The sequence below is a fragment of the Bos grunniens genome, chromosome 6 (genome assembly GCF_055505025.1).
Source record: "Bos grunniens cultivar Pamir isolate PY7600 chromosome 6, Bosgru_T2T1.0, whole genome shotgun sequence".
Taxonomy (NCBI): Eukaryota; Metazoa; Chordata; class Mammalia; order Artiodactyla; family Bovidae; genus Bos; species Bos grunniens.
Window position 1 is genome coordinate 94108725 of NC_141170.1, and position 21712 is coordinate 94130436.

At 37.9% G+C, this 21712-nt stretch overlaps 1 protein-coding gene and 1 long non-coding RNA gene across 10 annotated transcripts in view; one reads left to right on the top strand and one right to left on the bottom strand.

Moving 5' to 3' along the window:
- The window catches only part of LOC147371030 (uncharacterized), a 143405-nt gene that overhangs the window by 106950 nt on the left and 14743 nt on the right, over positions 1 to 21712 (top strand). The gene's annotated exons all lie outside the window — the stretch shown is intronic.
- EMCN (endomucin) overlaps positions 8427 to 21712 on the bottom strand; it is a 134356-nt gene continuing 121070 nt past the window's right edge. For all 8 annotated transcript variants that reach the window (XM_086406757.1, XM_086406755.1, XM_086406752.1 and 5 more), the window contains 2 exons: positions 17668 to 17741; positions 8427 to 8964 (listed from right to left, as the gene is read on the bottom strand). In XM_086406757.1, coding sequence (XP_086262883.1) covers positions 17707 to 17741 — 35 coding nt within the window. In that variant the 3' untranslated portion in view covers positions 8427 to 8964; positions 17668 to 17706. The remainder of the gene's footprint in view (positions 8965 to 17667; positions 17742 to 21712) is intronic.

Here is a 21712-nt window from a genome sequence, read left to right on the forward strand (position 1 = left end):
GCTTGTTTGTAGTGATGCTTTGTAAGACCCACTTGACTTCGATTTCCAGGATGTCTGGCTCTAGGTGAGTGATCACACCATCATGATTAATCTGGGTCATGATGGTCTTTTTTGTATAGTTCTTCTGTGTATTCTTGCCACCTCTTCTTAATATCGTCTGCTTCTGTTAGTTCCATTCCATTTCTGTCCTTTATTCTGCCCATCTTTACATGAAATATTCCCTTGGTAGCTCTAATATTCTTGAAGAGTGCTGTAGTCTTTCCCATTCTATTGTTTTCTTCTATTTCTTTGCACTGATCACTAAGGAAGGCTTTCTTATCTCTCCTTGCTATTCTTCGGAACTCTGCATTCAAATGGGTATATCTTTCCTTTTTCTCCTTTGCCTTTCACTTCTCTTCTTTTCACAGCTATTTGTAAGCCCTCCTCAGACAACCATTTTGCCTTTTTACACTTCTTTTTCTTGGGGATGGTCTTGATCCCTGCTTCCTGTACAATGTCACGAACCTCTGTCCATAGTTCTTCAGGCAGTCTGTCTATCAGATCTAATCCCTTGAATCTATTTCTCACTTACACTGTATGATCATAAGGGATTTGATTTATGTCATACCTGAATGGTCTAGTTGTTTTCCCTTCTTTCTTCAATATAAGTCTGTATTTGGCAATAAGGAGTTCATGATCTGAGCCACAGTCAGCTCCTGGTCTTTTTTTGCTGACTGTATACAGCTTCTCCATCTTTGGCTGCAAAGAATATAATCAATCTGATTTCGGTATTGACCATCTGGTGATGTCCATGTGTAGAGTCTTCTCTTGTGTTGTTGGAAGAGGGTGTTTGCTCTGACCAGTGCATTCTCTTGGCAAAACTCTAGTATCCTTTGCCCTGCTTCGTTCTGTATTCCAAGGCCAAATTTGCCTGTTACTCCAGGTATTTCTTGACTTCCTACTTTTGCATTCCTGTCCTTTATAATGAAAAGGACATCTTTTTTTGGGTGTTAGTTCTAGAAGTTCTTGTAGGTTCTCATTGAACTGTTCAACTTTAGAAACTGTGCACTTTATTTCTATTATTATTACATCAGCTCCACCTCATATCATCATGCATTAGATCCTGGAGTTTGGGAACCCTTCTATACAATATGCACCTAGAATTATCACTTATGGTGTCTATGGTAACTCTGGCGTCAAAAAAATACCTTGGACTAATAGGTGGTTAAAAATAGCTTTATTGAGGATGATGATGATAATGATAACTATTAACATTTGGTATTAACAGGTGATTTCAATTTCTATTCTCTTCCCACACATACTTCTTAAAACTTCAACCTTTGAAATCTTCCCACATTTTTCTATCCAGGCAGTTCAACTTCATTTCTACACTTCACACCCAGAACCTCCACAGAGTGGGAAGCTCAGCTATCAGGTTTGAGGAACTAGTCTTCTTTTGAAATAAAAACACATTCCAGTCTCAGGAAGTGGGTCATATCCTAGCAACAATAATGAGCTGAGACTGGGCACATCTGCCAAGGATGCTAAAGTGAAGTTCGATACTTTCCTAAACTACAGTTTTTAGATAATACACATATTAATTAAAACCCGCCTCTTGTAACACACATATTGCAAACAGTGGTACCACACTCAGCAAATAAGTGGGTTCTACTGCAAAGCCAGCAAAAATCTCATCTGTGCCTCTTCTAATCAATCAAATCATCCAAACTCTTTGAGATAATTAAATGGCATTGCAATGGGAATAGCAATGTAGTGGCTGACAGTTTTTGTTTTAAATGCCTTTATTTCAGTTTTAGTTCCAAGAAAAATCCTATAAATCCTGAACTGTACTTACATTTATAATTTAAATGAACACATTAATGTACTGTATTATAAAAGCAGGATGAGAAGCCTTCTGATAGTATATTGCCAACACACTGAAGAAACTCTCTCCTTTATTACACACACAAACACATACACAGAGACATACACACAGGCCTTGAACAAGGGGGTACACAGGTACCACAAAACCTGATACTAGAGAAGTCTGCTTAAGATACAATCAAACTTAAAAGTTTTTGCACAGCAAAGGAAATCATAAACAACTCACAGAATGGGAGAAAATATTTTCAAATGATGTGATCAACAAGGAATTTTCTCCAAAATATACAAACAGATCAGCAGCTCAACTATAAAAAAATTTTTTTTAATGAGCAGAATACCTAAATAGACATTTATCCAAAAAAGTCATATAGATGGCCAAAAAGCACATGAAAAGATGCATAATATCACTAATTATTAAAAATAATTAAACAATATAAAGTCTATTTTATTAAGGTATATTTTACATATAAAATACACCCATTTTAAGTCTACAGCTTGAGGATTGGAAAATATGTATCCATATATAATCAACACCATAATCAAACTATGGAAACTTCTCTCATCTCAAAAAATTCCCTTTGTTGGCATTTCCCTTATGTTCTGGCTCAAGACAGCCACTGATCTAATTTCTTTTCTAATGCTTTATATAAATGGAGTCATAAAGTGTGCATTCTACTATATATAGCTTCTTTTTTACAGCATAATGCATAATGTTTTTTCTGTTGCTTTTGTTGTATTAGTAAATTGTTCCATTTTATTTCTAAGTGGTATTCCTTTGTGTGACCATACCATAATTTGTATGGAAGCTTTTGGCTATTATGAATAAATCTAATATGAACATTTGTTTACAGATCTTTGAATAGCCAGGACACATGTTTTCACTTGTCTTTGGTAAATGCATATGAATAGAGATGCTGTGTCATATGAGAAGTATACGTTTAATTTTTAAACTTTCTTTCAGGAAGAGTCTGCTAAATTGTTTTCCAAATTGCTACATTCCCACTAGCAGTGTATGAGAGCTCTAGTTTCTCCATATTTCCATCAACACTTGGCATTATCGGCCTTAGTAATTTTAGCTATTCCTTGGAGAAGGCAATGGCACCCCACTCCAATACTCTTGCCTGGAAAATCCCATGGACAGAGGAGCCTGGTAGGCTGCAGTCCATGGGGTCGCCAAGTCGAAGACTGAGCGACTTCAGTTTCACTTTTCACTTTCATACATTGGAGAAGGAAATGGCAACCCACTCCAGTGTTCTTGCCTGGAGAATCCCAGGGAAGGTGGAGCCTGATGGGCTGTCGTCTTTGGGGTCGCACAGAGTTGGACACAACTGAAGCGACTTACCTCCTTACCTCATGGATATATAGTGATATCTTACTGCAGTTTTATTTTTTAGTCATAAATCCATGAAATTTATTTTTTAAATAAAAACGATAATGAAAAAATTAATACTGTGTGATGTCACTTATATAATGAATCTAAAAATGTTGAACTCATAGAACCAGAGAGTAGAATGGTGGTTACAAAAACTATGGGGTAGGGAAAATGGGGAAATGTTGGTTAAAGGGTACAAACTTTAAGGCATAAGATGGATATATCTTGGGATCTAATATACAGCATAGTGACTATAGTTAATAATACTGTATTGTATAACTGAAATTTACTAAGAGATTACATCTTAACTATTTTTACCAGAAACCAAAGCCCTATATACTATACACACACACACACACACACACACACATACACACACACACACACACACACACACATATATATCATCATATTATGCACTCTAAATATTACGTACAAATTTTATTTGTCAATTATGCCACCACAAGGCTTCCCTGATGGCTCAGTGGGTAAAGAATCTGCCTGCAATGCAGGAGACAAAGGAGACATGGCTTCAATCTCTGGGTCGGGAAGATCCCCTGGAGAAGGTAGTGAAAACCCACTTCAGTATTCTGGCCTGGAAAAGCACAGGGACAGAGGAGACTGACATCCTACAGTCCATGAGGTCGAATAGAGCTGGACACGACCGATCAGCCAACACACAAGGCTGGAAAAGAAACTATAAACGCTGTTATAATCTATTAATTTCCTTAGAGGTTACCTTCCGTACTGCTTTAGTTTCTATCACTGGAGTTTTAAGTTTGCATTTTCCTGATGATTAAATGATACTGAGTATCTTTTCCTGTGCGTATCAGAAAATCGTATTATCTTCTTTTGTGAATTGTCTTTTCATAATTTTTTTCTGTTTCTCAGTAGATTGACTTCTTTTTTTTTTTTTTTTTTGAGTCTCCTTTATGTCCTAGATATAAGCCATTTGTCAGACAAATATAATGTAAGTATTTTCTCCTATTCTTTGGCTTTGCATTTTCAGCTTATTAATGTTCATTTGAAGAGCAGAATTTTTAGTTTAGATAAAGGTTGACTTACCATATTGTCTTTAATTTGGGCCTTAGGGGCCTTGTCTAGGAAGTCTTTACCAACATTAAAGAATGCAAATGTTATAGGTCTGGATTAAATGTTTAAGGTTATGACACATTTAGAGTAGCAGTATGAGGTAAATGTTGAGCTTTGCTTTTTCTGCACATTAAATTCTAGAATAATTTGTTGAGAAGACTGTCCTTTCCCATTGAATTATTGTGGCATCCTTGTCAAAAACAGTTGACCATATTTTCATGTGTCTATACAGGGAAAGCATACATTTAATTCTTTCTGTAATCTCTATTTTGTTTAATTGATTAAATTCAATTCATAGGTCAGTTCTAAACAGTCTTGATTTGAAATAAGTCTTTAAACCCAGTAGTGTGAGTCTTCCAGTTTTATGCTTTTAAAAAATATTTTAACTATTCTAAGTCCATTTTATTTATCCATATAAACATTGGAATCATCGATTTCTACAAAGAAGAAAACTAGATTTGTTCTAAAACTGTAATAAATCTGTAGATAAATTTGAATAGAACATCTTAATAATATTGTCTTTTAATCCATGATTTACTATGCTTTAATTTCCCCTAGAAATTTGCCAGTTTTAAGTGTACAGCTGCTGCTGCTGCTAAGTCACTTCAGTCGTGTCCGACTCTGTGTGACCCCATAGATATCAGCCTACCAGGCTCTCCAGCCCCTGGGATTCTCCAGGCAAGAACACTGGAGTGGGTTGCCATTTCCTTCTCCAATGCATGAAAGCGAAAAGTGAAAGTGAAGTTGCTCAGTCATGTCCAACTCTTAGCGACCCCATGGACTGCAGCCTACCAGGCTCCTCCGTCCGTGGGATTTTCCAGGCAAGAGTACTGGAGTGGGGTGCCATTGCCTTCTCCATTAAGTGTACAGGGAGTGAACTTATTTTGTAAACTTTATCCTTCAGAGTCTTATATTTCTGGCAATGGTGTAAATGGTATATGTTAATTTTCATTTTTTTTGGCTACTAAGTAATTCAGTTGCTTCTGTATATTGATCTTATATTCTGCAACTGTTCACAAATTAACTTCCTAATTTTGGTAGCATTTTTGGATATCTGCTGGGATTAATGCATGACTTTGTCATCTTTGTTTATAAAGGAATAATAAAATGGCCCCTGTTTTAACTATATCTAGGAACACAATGCTTTCACTCCTTTTATAGATAAGTAAATTGAGATTAGAAAGACAGAGTGGTAAAGTGATGAAGAGAAAGGATTTGGGATTTAGGGTGGAATCCAAATTTTTACCGTTTACTAGTTGTACAACCTTGGGTAAGCTATTCTTCTGTCTTGGTTTCTACGTATCTAACATAAATATGGTGATGCTGATAAAAAATAATAATACAAGTAATAATTTAATATTAGAAATTGTGTCTTACTACTGTTGTTCTATTACCTGAGATAATGAATGTGAAGGTTTTATCACAGTGCCTGGACACAGTGACAGGCTTTAGCACAGTGCCTCAGACACCAACCAATGATACTTGGGTAGACTTCTGAATTCAAGTTTAGGAATGTAATATTGATGGACAAGATAGGTTTTTTCCCATTATTTATCAAAACTGTTTTTCCTTTAAAAAGTACCCAGAACAGGAAAAATGTGTATTCAAGCCCATAGGATAAATCCCCTTGAAGAAAGGACAAAGTAAACTTATTCAAGGATACATGAGAAGTCTTATTTGTGGGGAAATTTTGACTGGAAGATTTGTAGGTAATGTGTGATATATTCTCAGTTCAGGGTCCCTACTAGTTAATTAATCCCAATGATGTATATCTTTAATTCTAGGCAATAATGAACAAATTCATAGTTCTTAGACTGTCACTCAAAGCACAAGTTTTAAAAGACTTATCCACTTTTCTTTTTAGAACCCCATAAAATCTCGAATGATCACAAGAAGGGCTTTGTAGAGAAAAACTAGGAAAAGCCAGCATGCGGTTTATCATTGTCCAAAGATGATCCTCAAGATCTATCAGATTGCAAGGGGATATTTCAGCTCAGTCAGGGGGAATTTAGAAGTCTTTCTCTGCTGGCTGATCACAACCAGGGTGTCAGCCAACAACATCCGCTTATTCTCAGATGACAGCAGTTAATTAGCTCTTGTTTCTGTTTTGACTACTGACAGACTTAAATTATATTCATATTGTCGTGCAGAACAAATGCATAGAAAGGTTTGCCTTTGATCTAAATCATATAATTAAAACACATATGGCTAAAGATAATTTTGGCTTGAAAACCAAATATCCTATTTCAACAGAAGTTCAAGTTGACTTATAAAAATGCAGACATTACCTCTGAGATTGACATTACAAAATGTCCTGAATATCTCTGCAAATTCCTCAATCCTCTTATCACTTTGACTTTTTAAAGATTTAACGCTATAGTTGTAAGTATAAATCATGTTCTTTATGTATAATTCTTGAACTAGAATAAATTTCATCCTTTCATTATGATTAAAAAGCTTTCCCTTTTCCTGATCCTTATAAACTCTCTCCCAACAATCCTTATTAAAGGTCAAGAAAATGATTTTTATAAAAGCCAGAATAACATATCACTTGTAGTAATTTAAATTGCAGAAGAATTTGTACCTTTTTGCTGAGGACCTCTGTAAAGCATTCTAGGGGTGTTGGGATATTTTCCTTTTAAAGACAAATGCTCCACGCTTGGCATGCTCTAGCCACTCTTGCACCCATCTGAAGACTTCTAGAGTAGAGTTGAGCATGGGCAAAGCACCTCTCAAGGGAAAGTGTATGCATTGGAGATCTTTGCCTTTTTCTATACTCTATTTGCCTTCCCAGGTGGCGCTAGTGGTAAAGAACCCACCTGCCAGTACAGGAGACATAAGAAACACGGGTTTGATCCCTGGGTCAAGAAGATCCTTTGGAGGAGGGCATGGCAACCCACTCCGGTATTCTTGCCTGGAGAATTCAATGGACAGAGGAGCCTGGCGGGCTACAGTCCATAGAGTTGCACAGAGTCGGACACGACTGACGCGACTTAGCACACACACATACCCTCCTGCTTTCTTTTACTTTTTTTACTTCATTTTTCTTCTCAAAGAAACATAAAGAGACACCAGTCAGAAATACAAATATGTTTTCTGATTTCCTTGATTAGAAGCTGCCCAGATATTGAGAGGTGAAAACCAAAATGATTATTTACATAATCCTTAATGCTGACCATTTTAAAATACACTGCAAAAAAATCAATTGTAAAAGGTAGGTTTAAATAGGCTCTTCTTTCTCCACTAAATTGTCCTCTTTTCACTAAGATAATTTAACGCTGAAATAAGCTTGTTGTGTACTCAGTTGCTTCAGTCATGTCCAACTCTTTGTGACCCCATGGACTATAGCCTGCCAGGCTCCTCTGTCCATGGGATTCTCCAGGCAAGAATATTGAGTGAGTTGCCATGTTCTCCTGCAGGGGATCCTCGTCTCCTGCATTAGCAGGTGGATTTTTTACCTGCTGAGGCATTGGGAAATCAGTTTATGTAATCATAAAATTTACAGAGCTGCCACTGTCAATTTGTGCATTCCACAGCTTTCCAAAGGACTTCAAGCAACATGATGTTTTGATCCCTTGTGTCAAGGAGTGGTCAAGGTTAATCCATCAGCTTTCAACTTTCAACTGAACAATATACCCCAATGGAATGGTAGCTATAATCATATGGTATTTTTAGGAAAGTGATACTCTGAAAAATAATATCATAATTATGTATTTATGAAATGTTGATATAAACTGGAGATTTAACAATGACTGCTAGAACAAATCATTATATTTCTAAAAGAAATAAAATATGCACAGAGAGAGTATCAATCAAATGATGTATGAAAAGTCTCAGTCTTGTTATCTTCTTAATGAATGCGGTACAGAGTGTCATAAATGCCCTTACATCCTTGTTACATACTGTGAATTACAAAGAGAAATACCAAAGAGATGGTAAATTGACTTTCCATGAACAGGGTCTAGTGTGTGAATCCTTTGTCCCTTTCTCACTTCTTAGATGCCTTTCATTAGTGAGCTCTCATATTCTAATAATCAATCCCCAAATACTCATAATTATGGGAAGACAATACTATTGCATTTTCAGTCACATTATGATATTTTTAGTGTGTTGAGTACAGTAATTATTTATTAACAGCAACATATGAAAGTACAAATAAAATATCTTTATGTACAAAGTGGCAAGGCAGGATTTTGACCCAATATTTAATAATACAGTTGTGAATTTCCCCTGTGTTAACATAGTGGAAAACAATAAATACAAACATTAGGTAATATAAGAACAATAAAAAAGTAGAAAAGTCTCCGTGGATGAAAACTGTTGGTTCTGAAAACTTTAAATTGAAGGGACAGATTTCATCAGTGAAACCACCTGCTGGTCTGTCAGGTTAACTGCTCACAGATGCCCCTCCTAAAATCCACTCTCCTAGGAACATAGTATTCCTATAAAATGCGGTAATGCACTTCTTCACATCCTAAAGGATAGGGGAGCCGCATGATTCTTTCTGATTCTATTAGATTACTGCATGTCATCTGGACATCACTTCATTGGGACAGGTGACTGGCGAGCAGGATTGGCAGTCAGGATTGATTCCACAGGGCTTTCTCCCCATGGAGCATTGAAGCTGAAGAGTAAGCCTGTTGGGGGGAAACAAACAAGTTCAGATTACAAGAAAGGGAAGGAGCAGAGATGCTGGAGGAAGACCATCGCTTGGTAAGAAATGTTAGTGACCAGCTGAATTTTTCCACCCAGTAGAGTCACTGAAAGGGCTTCCCTGGTGGCTCAGACAATAAAGAATCTGCCTGCAACGTGGGAGACCTGGGTTGACTCTGGGATTGGGAAGGCCCCCTGGAGAAGGGAATGACAACCCATTCCAGTATTCTTGCCTGGAGAATTCCATGGACAGAGGAGGCTGGTGGGCTATAGTCCATGGGGTTGCGAAGAGTCAGACACAACTGAGCAACTAACACACACACATATAGAGTCACTGGAATGTCCCAGAAGCACTTCAACCTCAACAAGTCTGAAAAGAAACCCACTAGAGTGCCTCCCAAACCTATTCCCTCTTGCTCAGTAGTTCCAACCTTTTCTCTTTCCTCCACAATCCATGCAGACAATCAAGCTACAAGTGCAGCCATAATCTATACCCCTAATAGTCCTTACCCACAATGCCTACATTCACACAATCACCACCTCTGGAGAATTTTATTTTCCAGACACTTCTCTATTCCATACTGCTGCTTCATTTCCATTCCAGCTACAGACTTGGGATAGTCAGAACTGCAATAGCCCTCTGACTTCTCTGCTTCTAGTCTTATCACTCTTGAATTGATCTTCCACATTAAATACTCAGTGATGTGTTTCAAGCACAAATCTCACCATATTCGTCTTCTGATTAAAACACTTCGCTGTACCCAATCATTAACGGGACATCATTCAAGGACTGTTGCTTGGGGTAACAATGTTATGAAATTTATTGGCAACTTTCATGCTTTGCTGCTGTGTACTGGGGAGGAGAATGAAGGGGCACTCTCCACCTCTCCTTCACAGGAAGGCTTTAGCTTATTACTTTGGGTTTTCTCATTTGCAGTACAGAAACAACTGTCTGTGTTGGTCTGAAAAGGAACAGAAGCCTGAAGTTTCTGTGCTTTAATTGGGAAAGGGGCACACGCCCCCCACATCGAAGGCTTAGGTGCCCTTTCATGCTGCTGGTGGCAATGCCGGTGGTTTGCTGGAATCTGGGAGGAGAATGACACGGTGGGGTTGGGGGTGGGCAGGGGGACCAGGGTGGAGACTTGCATTTTACTCCCTCGTGGTGTGGTTGATGGAGGCAGGGCCTTTGGTAGGAACCAGTGCACTGCTGCCTTGCCTGGGAGAAAGATGGACACTAGTTGCCATGGTTTGGGGGATGCTTTGAAGAGCCAAGAGTGGACAGAGGGTCCATGTCAAGCCTTAGTCTGCGGAAATGACTGTAAAGCAGGGCATTTCTTTTTTTTTTTTTTTTTTAAAGCAGGGCATTTCTAATGTCCTTCCAGAGTACTTGTGGCCGACAGATGGTCCAGCCCAGGCAAGAGCATGGTGTAATTCTAGAAGAAGTACAGTGATTACTGGGATGACTGAGAAACAGTCCCCACTCTCAGATTTTGGACTAATTTCCTGGTCATTCAAGGTCAGAGAGTCTCTCGAAATGAATAAATGAATAAATGGCTTCTTGACGGCATTAATAAAAAGGAAATAATCTGATTTTATTCTGCTTAGGAAAAGAAAGCATTTCATTCTCTCCATGTGGAGTCCTGTACACTGTAGCTTAGCCAACCCCTCTTATGATCCGGTACCCTCAACTGCTTCACCCTCACTCATCAGCCCTGCTGGCACTGAGCTCTATCTTCTAGAACTGTGCTTCCCACATTATCTATGGACCAGGTTGGCTTTTTTAAACATCTCTAATCAGTTGCAAACTGGTATTTTTAAAAATAAAATCACATGAGTAAAATGTTGAAGCAATATCAGATCGTTATAACAATTTTAAATGCTTACACTCAGAGGCTGTACTTAATCTCATTGTGGAACAGAATCAACGGTTCACTGACTCTGCAGCATATACAGAAAGAACAGCTCTAGGGTAAACAGTTTTCTATAAAATTTTCCATACCCCATGCAGTTTCACAATTCTTTGCATTTACACATGCTGCTCCCTGTGTCTAGAAAAACCTAGGCCACTTTTTTTCTTATCCTGTAAATCTCAACTTAAATACTAAATTCTCTGAGAAATTTATCATTAAACTTCAAGGTACTATGGCTATCTTTACATAAAGTGAAAGTTACTTAGCCATGTCTGACTCTTTGTGACCCCATGGACTGTAGCCCACCAGGCTCCTCTGTCTGTGGGATTCTCCAGGCAAGAATACTGGAGTGGGTTGCCATTCCCTTCTCTGGGGTATCTTCCCGAGCCAGGGATTGAACCCTGGTCTCCCACATTGAGGGCAGATTCTTTACTATCTTATTTACCATATTCTGCTAAAATGATCTTATTTGTATATCTTGCCACGAGTCTAAGCTTCTTCAGGACAGCAACCATGTCATGTTCCTCTTAATATCTGGTCTAGTACTTAGCAGAGTAAGATTTCTGTCGCTTTTTTCTTCAACTGAACCATAATCCTCTGTAGGTGAGCTTCCAAGTGAAGCTAAGTGTTTGCACCATAGATCAGCTAGGTAAATATTTTGATTTGTGTGAGTAGGATAATGGTCAGGATTAATGTGGCACTGATAATTTTTTCTCCTTAAAGATCAGAAATCAACAATAGGAACAAACTGGGGTTGTCATCAGAGTGTATTCCACATTGACAGTCTTTCTCAAGAAACAGATTTTGCTTGCTTCATTAATGATTTTATTCATTAGTTGATGTTCCAGTTTGAATGTCTATACAATACCAGCATAAACTTTCTTTCCAACATTATAATCCCTCTAAAACTCAGTGTGCCAGCTTCAATGATAATACAAAACTTTATGGTCATGGAATCTTTCACAACCCTAAATATTGTATATTTGTGATTCTTTAAAAAAGTAATGATCACTTTAATAATAAAATATCATGTTAGATTCTTTAACCATATCGACAGTACTTTATAAACAGAGGAGCACAATGGTTTTAGGAGAAAAGACCTTTCTGTCCTGGTTTTATGGATGTTGAACACAGTGTAAAGCATTATAAAGAAATTCGTTCAGGGCTATAGACTAGGATTGGAAAATAAATCTCTTTTTACTTGTGATGTTTTCTTTCTAGCCCTCATCATTCATTTTAAATGTAAGAAAAATAATTGAAAAACATATTAAGCTCTTCTGGAAGTTCATGAAGATGCTTTTAGATTATCAAGGGTATCATTTAGAAAATTACAAAAGTACAGTGAATTATATCTGGGAGAAAAGTAGAAACGGGTAATATTCCATTTTGTTGAGGATCTGTGGGAAGAGACTTTCATACAAGTTACTGGTCTTGCTTATTCCTGGTTCTTTATTGATCCGAGATTCCCCTCATATCTTAAACGGGTAGGTGACTCACAGCAGAATGGACAGGGGAACTACTGGCGAGGGAGTGACCAGGTGGCAGCCAGTCCCCTGCCTTCTACAGCATAGGATTGGTCTCAGAACAATTAAAAGGACTTCTGTTCAATTCTAAAATTGTTTTCCCTCTCATTTAAGATTTATCTTGGACACTGTTGCTGTTTAGTTACTCAGTAGTGTCCGACTCTTTTATGACCTCATGGACTGTAGCCCTGCCAGGCTCCTCTGTCTATAGGATTTCCCAGACAAGAATGCCGGAGTGATTTGCCATTTCCTTCTCCAGGGGATCTTTCCAACCCAGAGATTGAACCTTTGTCTCTTGCATTGGCAGGCAGCCCTATATCTTGGACATGTTTCAGTTTGTTTCAGTTCAGTTCATTTCAGTCACTCAGTCATGTCCGACTCTTTGCAACCCCATGGACTGCAGCGTGCCAGGCCTCCCTGTCCATCACTAACTCCAGGAGTCTACTCAAACTCATGTTCATCGAGTCAGTGATGCCATCCAACCATCTCATTCTCTGTTGTCCCCTTCTCCTCCCTCCTTCAATCTTTCCCAGCATCAGGTTTTTTTTTTCAAATGAGTCAGTTCTTCAAATCAGGAGGCCAAAGGAGTTTCAGCTTCAGCATCAGTCCTTCCAAGGAATATTCAGGACTGATTTCCTTTCGGATGGACTGGTTGGATCTCCTTGCAGTCCAAGGGACTCTCAAGAGTCCTCCAACACCACAGTTGGAAAGACATGTTTATGTGCAATTAAAAAATTATCTTGAGAGTTATTTGTTTTTGTTAGCTGTGTAATGTCATCAATAGGATGAAAAATAATTTATTTGAAATTTCCATACCATTAGACACACTGTTTCTAAACATTTGCTGCTATTCTCTGTATACTAATTTCTAATAATATTTCAATAATTTCCTTATGAGAATTTCCTAAAGTGAAGTTACTAGGTGACAAATGTGAAGATTTTAAGTCTCTTAGCTAATATTACCAAACTGCTCTTCAAAAAGATTAATCCAATTAATCCAATTTATGCTGTCAAATGCAGCATATGAAATTATCTGTTTCACCAGTATGATTTTTAAATACTGGAAAAATAAAGCTCAATTAAATTGAAGGTTATAATTTTATATTACCATTTCTATTTTCTCCTCTATGAATTGCCTGTTCATGGCCTTGGATCATTTAAAAATTTTCCAATTTGTATAAATGTCTTTGGGTATTTAGAATATTAATTAATTGGTCTCGTATTTATGGCAAGTGTTTTCCAATTTATGGTTTTCTTTATGACACGTTTGAAAATTTTAAGTCATGATGTAGTAGAAATTTCTGTCTTGGAAATTGAATTTTCTTGTATTGTTTCATGGTTTGAAAATTCTTAATCAGACACATAATAAAACCTAACTAAATTTTCTTCTACTGTCTTTCTTTTACATTAAGTTCTTTATACATTTCCCCCATATAGATATGGCCTTCCCTGCTGGCTCAGATGGTAAAGAATCTGCCTGCAGTGTCATAGACCTGGGTTTGATCCCTGGTCAGGAAGATCCCCTGGATAAGGGAATAGCTTACCCACTCCAGTGTTCTTCCCTGGAGAATTCCATGGACAGAGGAGACTGGTAGGCTATAGTTCATGGAGTTGCAGAGTCAGACACGACTGAGCGACTAACAGCAACGTATAGATAACATTATAGCTCAGTTGGTAAAGAATCTGCCTGCAATGCAGGAGGCCCTGGTGCAATTCCTGGGTCAGGAAGATCCACTGGAGAAGGGATAGGCTACCCGCTCCAGTATTCTTGGGCTTCCTTTGTGGCTCAGCTGGTAAAGAATCCGTCTGAATGTGGGAGATCTGGGTTCAATCCCTGGGTTGGGAAGATCCCTTGGAGAAGGGAAAGGCTACCCACTCCAGTATTCTGGCCTGGAGAATTCCATGGACTGTATAGTCCACGGGGTCACAAAGAGTCGGACACAACTGAGCAACTTTCACTTTCATAAATAATATTAGCTAATGATCCTTCACACTCATTATTAACCAGTTTTTTTTTTCAGACTATTTGTTGGCATCAATAAGAAAAAAGATGTTGCTTTCCTGCTCTGCATTTTTGTGTAGAAATTCTGACCTAAGTAGAAGTTCTATATAACAGCAAATCAATTCCTTTAGCTATGTCACCCTGTCACTCCTAATTAATCATGAGAAAATCAATCTAAGAAGAAGATAACAAAGCATATTTGCACTGTAAAAGGGCACAAATATGTATAGAAATACATACAGCTAATATATTTCTAAAATTTGAAACTTAACAAAAGTTGTTTTGCACTAATAGCCATTTTGAGGGTGATATCAGCTAAGTAAATTATACAGGGAAAGTTTAAACTAAAATAATCATTTTCTTATTCTGAAAAATTATGGTTCCTAAATGTAGCAATAAATATGCAATGAAAGGATAATATTTTATGAAACTCTTACTGACCTTCCTCTTGCTGACATGAAGGTCTCAGATTTTAGAACTAGACTGAAGTGATGAAGTGTATCAATCATGCCATGTAGTTTTAAATCTTTTTATCTTAATTATTTTCTTATTTCTTGTGTGTGCGTTTATGTTCTCACTAGACAAACTTCACAGAGAGGGCAATGATCATAGATGAAAGGTATTCTGGAATTCCATTAAATATAATACTCTGCACTAAATAAATGATCATTATATGAAGCAGCAGGCTTTAAATACATCTAGAAATTTATACTGAGATGAACATTTTTAACATGAGTTAATGTGTCCATATAAGTGTTTGCTGTTACCTACAGATCCAAAGACTTCTCAGCTTCTTTTTTCAACTTCTAGTTCAAATGCATGTGCTAAGTTGGTTCAGTTGTGTCTGACTATTTGTGACCCTATGGACTGTAGCCCAGTCTTCCCTGGTGGCTCAGTGGTAAAGAATCTGCCTGCAATGCAAGAGCCGAAGGAGACACGTGTTCCATTCCTGGGTTGGGAAGAGCCTCTGAAGGAGGGCGGGGCAACCCACTTCAGTGTTCTTGCTTGGAGAACTCCATGGACAAGGGAGCCTAATGGGCTACAGTTCATGGGGTCTCAAAAACTCAGACATGACTGAAGCGTGTCCGTGACACACAGCCTGCCAGGCTCCTCTGTCCACAGGATTCTGCAGACAAGAATACTGGAGTGGATTGTTATTCCCTCCTCCAGGGGATCTTCCCAACCCAGGGATCAAACCCACGCCTCCTGTGTCTCCTGCACTGCAGGTGGATTCTTTACCCATGAGCCACAAATGTATCCTATTTATCTTGAATTTCTGAGCCGATATTTGATTTCTAGTTGATACTTTAGAAAGCAATTACTGGTTACTACATTTAAAGTTCAATGATTCAAGAGAAATAAAATGAAAAAGGGTAAGACAAATAGACAATAGAATTGACCAATGTCAAGCATGTTTCTTCCCATTACTTTCATCTTTACTCTTCAGAACATTGTTATATAATTTCACAATTACTCAGAAAGGCAACAGAAATTATTTACTTCTGCAAATCCAAAGACAAGAGATTAGAGGCTAGGGATATTTTTAAAGTACAAAAGTGGAAAGGAACAGGAATTGGGTGATAATTCATTTTGTTGAGCTTGTTTGGATCAGCACTCATCCTTATTTTCTGTACAGAGACTGTATTGAGGCTGCCTCCTATATAGAGACTTTTCTTTCTTTTTCTTTCCAACTGAATACTTCATCTTCCTCCAAAGTGGACAATTAGTTACCAAGATTTGAGCATGTTGATAATCTGGAAGGCATTGTTTTTCAATAGGCACAGGATTGCAAAGGAACCATAGCTGGTATGGAAGAAAGCTTTCCATGCACTGGTGAGGGCTTGAACACATTCTCCGTGAATTTCTAACTTCTCAGCTTCTAGAATCTTGCATCTGAAAGAGCTTCCTCTCTCATCCTAATCTACCTTTTGCTGCCTAGAGAAGGATGAAGTTCTGACCCGGATATATATGTCTGGATGATACTCCTTTGTGTATGTCTCCTGCTCCTAGCCAAAGAAGCATCATTTACTCAGTAAACACTGGCTGAGTATCCATAACAGCATTGAACTTGTGCTAGGAAGTAGACCTAGGTAGTGGACATAACAGTGATATACTGCCCTCCCCTGGACACTACCCAGAGTGACTACCATTGCGGTCAGGCCAATGCAGGGCATATACCTATTTGTCCTTTTGTTTTTTTCACCGTTAGTTACCAAAAAGTAAATTTTTCTGCAGATTCTAAAAATTATAAGACACTGTGAGGGCATGTACTTAATGTTTCTTGTGAAAACTAAAGTCAGAAGAAAATTTTCTTATGCAATTGTAGAAAGGCAAAAGACCATCCTATGCTAAGCCGGAAAGGTCGACTCCAGCAGGCCTGAAATCGGCCTGAGTTGTTTTACTGCAGTAAGACATACACTTGCATTGCATGGACTCCTGGTCAAAGCATGGCTCACACAGAATGACAGTTGCTCATATCCAGAGGTTTGAGAGCTTTCAATTATTCATTGATTAACAATGAGTGTAATGAGACTGAAGACTTTGCACTGGTCTCATTGAGACACCTGGAAGGCTCTCTCACTCCTCTAGTTATGCAGCAAGAATGTGCCTTCCTGAGTACCCAGGTATAAGACTCCCAGCTGAGAGCATGTTTTGGATCACTTGTTTGAGGTGCTTTGTGTGCACACCCATCGTTCCTAGTCCCACAGAGAAAGCACACCTGGGCATGGTCCTTACAGAGGAAGCACAATTGGATCTTCCATCTGGCATCTCTGGACCCCTTGCCCTGAGCCAACCTTTGACTATGATGTGCATCTTTACCTTTCGGCAGCTGAGGTGTCAATTTATTTTTTTCACAATAAATCGCAAATTTGTAAGCACAGTCATCTGGGGTCCTGCAATCCTTCCCCAGCAATAGAACCCTGTTTAACTGCCACTGGAAGTGTGCATATGCTGACCCGGACAGAGGCAAACAGCAGCTATGTGGGAGCGCTACCAAAAGGCAGAAAGAATGGACTGCACTGTCCCTGAGGGAGGCAGGACAACTGGAAGAAATCTTCTACAGCCCCCAAGACATTTAATTCTCTGGCAAGTGTTCTTCGTGTTTGTTTTTAGACAAATAGAAAATGATGGTTTCACTGACACAAGCCATTAACTTTTCAGGTTATAAAAGTATAAAAATAATCTGAGCTGCAGCAGGCTAACAAAACAGATATTAATGAGTATCTCAGTGAATGAAATTAGGAAACTTACATATTTATTGCCCAGGTGTGGAGAGGATTCATCAAGCTGTTAGTTCTTGGTTTTTCCTTGTGCAGAGTGCTCCCCTAAAAACAAGATATGTTTTGCTTAGAGAGTGAATAAGGATGAAAATAAAAGTTTCTCAGCTTGTTTTTTTTCCCAAGGAAAGTCCAATTTCCCCTCAAGAATGTCATCAGAGCCACAATTTACCTCTTGGTATTTATTGCCTGGAAATCCTTCACCAAGATTTATGAGCTTTTTTTGGCCATTGTTTATTTTTATCCTAGAGGAGTGATGCTGACTTGCTCCCTGCGGGTAGATGGTGTGAGCTGGGAGGTGATAGCAAGAGAGGCACCCAAGAGAACGAGTTATTGAATTTTGCTTGGTCCATGAGCTGGCTCTGCCTAAGCAAAACTATGTCATATATTTTAAGTGCCATTTTATCGGAAAAACATTCAAGGTTCCTCTGTTTAAATAATTCAGTGAGAGTTTTGTGAAAATGAATTTATAGGCTTACATGAATATTTTGATGACATACAAAGCAGTGTAGGGAACATTACTCAAAATAACAGCATCTTTCCATCATCTGATATAAAGATAAATATTAACTTAGGATGATGCGAAGCTGAAAGACCATGAGCATTTTCATGTGCTCTTGAATCTGTGGTCAAAGCCTTTCATATTACCTGTGTCTTTCATGTAGATTCAAGTATCAACATCAGTCATGCTTTACAAAACCAATATCGGTCAAGGTCTCCAGCTTTGAGAATAAATGTCATTGCTTTGCTCTGGCTTTTATCTGCCAGTTAGGACCATCTTCTGGGGACTCAACTGATTCATCTCTTACCTGCACTGTCATGGGGATAATAGTACCAGAGATCTAAGAAGAACAAACCTGGGATTACCCTTCAATAGCTCCTTAAATTTTGTGTTTCAAGAAATGTCTGGCTCTGAGCATAGCCCTCATAGCTCCCGGCCCAGCACAATGCTTTGCTCACTGTTGCATATTTTACAAAAGGCACAGCACCTCCTGGAATCCATGGCTATAAAGTACAGGAATAAGAAGTAAACAAAAGAAACATTTATTGAACCCCTGCCATCCACCAGAAGTCACATAAACAATTCATATGAAAATTACTACAATTGTTAATATCTCCCTTAATAACTCCCACAGTCTGTCTAGCTGGGAATAGAAAGTGTGAAGAGATTAAATAATTATATGATTCTAATAATACTTATAATGATGACATATATGGTAAAAGCAAAAAAATACAATTATACCTAGAAAAACACAACTGGAAGGAAATGCCAGTATTGATGCCAGGTTGTCTCTCATAAGTAATTTTTAATTTTTTCTATTCTCTGTTTTCTCCATTCTACATTATGCATATTGAGGTCAAATATTAAAATGGCAATTGAAGCCATTAAGAAATATTCCAAGGCAGCAGTGCATGCTGACTTGCCAAATCAACAGTTAGTGGAAAGACCATGTACATCTGGGACAGGCAAGGAAGCCTTAGTGCAAAGGCAGTTGTCGTTCAGTCCCTAAGTCGTGTCTGACTCTTTGCAACCCCATGAACTACAGCATGCCAGGCTTCCCAGTCCTTCACTGTCTCCCAGAGTTAGTTCAAACTCAGGTCCATTGAGTAAGTGATGCCAACCAATCATCTCATCTTCTGTTGCCCTCTTCTCCTCCTGCCCTCAATCTTTCCTAGTATCAGGGTTTTTTCCATGAGTTGGCTCTTCACACCAGGTGGTCAAAGTATTGGAGCCTCAGCTTCAGCATCAGTCCTTCCAATGAATATTCAGGGTTGATTTCCTTTAGGCTTGACTGGTTTGATCTTGCTCTCCAAGAGACCCTCAAGAGGGTCCAAGAGGGTGCTAGTCTTCTCTGGCACGACAATTTGAAAGAATCAATTCTTTGGCACTCAGCCTTCTTTATAGTCCAACTCTCACATCCAAACATGACTACTGGAAAAACCATGGCTTTGCCTATACAGACCTTTGTCGGCAAAGTGCTGTCTCTGCTTTTGAATACACGGTCTAGGTTTGTCATAGCTTTTCTTCCAAGAAGCAAGTGTCTTTTAATTTAGTGGCTGCAGTCACCGTCCACATTGATTTTGGAGCCCGAGAAAATGAAATCTGACACTGTGTCCACTCTTTCCTCATCTATTCGCCATGAAGTGATAGGACTGGATGTCATTATCTTCGTTTTTTGAATGTTGAGTTTTAAGCCAGCTTTTTCACTCTCCTCTTTCACCTTCATCAGAGACTGAGTCAAAATTGAAGGGCTAAAAAGATAGATTTTGAATCTCTGTATGGCTTTATACATCTATGAATCTTTCGCTCATCTTTACAATTTTGTTCATTTCTACTTATAAATGAACTTTTATTTGTAAAAATAAACAGAAAAGTGTATATTTAATGAATAATTACCATAACATACTAACTAGTGCTGGTATACTAACAATATATAAATAATGTGTAATTACCGCATTATTACCATGGTCAGGAGGGGCAGGTGGGAAAGACAAAGAAGACCAAGGTGCTGTCTCTCCTTAGTTCAGGGAGGAGGACAGTGGGTAGGAGGTGAGTGACATCTGAAGAGTTTGTGTTATTAATACTAAATGGTTCAAAAATTGAGCAAGAGAAATCTGGCACATCATGGAAGGCATGCTGAAGCGTTGGAACTTAATATAAGATAATACAAATTTATCAGTGTTTTCTAAGAAAAGGAAAATTATAATGATTTCAGATCTGCTTTTTCTCCCTTCAAAAGGTTCAAAATCAAGTAATACTTTGAAATTAAATTCAGTGTTACTGTGTTTCCTTTCTTTTGTGGAATCATGTATTCCTTAATTTAGGCAATTTTGTTCATATTTTTATAGCCTTACATGTTAAAAATGAGATAACCTATGTTAACTTTCTGACACATGGTGTAAGTGGGAATCAGTTTAAAATGCCTCATGTCACATGTATATTTTGCAATCAATCATGGTGATGTTTAACTTGGCAAGATTTTTAATTAAATCTGAGAGGCATCTTGTATGTTCTTATACAGGGCTTCATGATCTGCTATATTTGGTGCTTATTTTTTTTTCTGAAAGCACATTCTCATGTATACTCAGGCTTTTTCTTTTACAATAAAGAAAGCTCCCAATTGAAATAATCAAACTTTAAACATTTATGGACTACATTTTCAACAAAAATATCTGGTTGAGAAAGATCAGACTTAGAGGAATCAGAAAATATGGATGGATAAACATCAAGACAATCAGAGGAGGAAGATTTGGGGCAAGGAACTGCTTTATCTGGAGAAAACATTCAGAACAATAACCATTAAGCATAGAGGCTTATAGAAACCCAGGAAGTTTAGTATCCACTGGCATTTTCCCTGAAGGTGGGTTGCTACAGAGCTCTGTTTCCTTGGAAACATGATTTATTGACCTCTAAAATGGCAAAATTTATTTTGAGATACAAGACTGGAGCTTATAAATTGACCTTTGACTAATCCAATTAATTCTTAAGACCACTGAAGCTCAAATTTCATGTTACTAACCTTGGTGTGTTAATTAACGTATGTTTGTTGGTACGTTTCTTAGGCCATGTAGCAAATACCATGAAAAGTAACAACCATAAATTCTGAATGGTGGGTAGTCACATATTTGTTCTATCAAATTCTTTTCTGTATTTTTTAAATATTTAAAATTTTTTATATATGAGATAGAAATTTAGACTTTATTTTTATAATTATTTCAGACCTTATTCTAGTTATATTTTAGGAAAGATGTAACTATTAGGGAAGGGATATTTAGGTAAAAATAATTATGATACTGTAACTTCCTTTGAGTGTGGTGAGAATAATTTTATAAAGAAAGAATATTCAAATAAATCTCAAAAGATGGGAAGAGATGGAAAGAGATTTGTTTTCAGATGTTTCAGAAGCCATCAAGTCCTGTTAATGGTGGAGAGACTTTAATCAAGTTTAATAAAAACTGTGGTAGTACAAAAAGCATTTGGAAAGGAGTATGTTTTAGATTATCAGTTCTAGGCTATT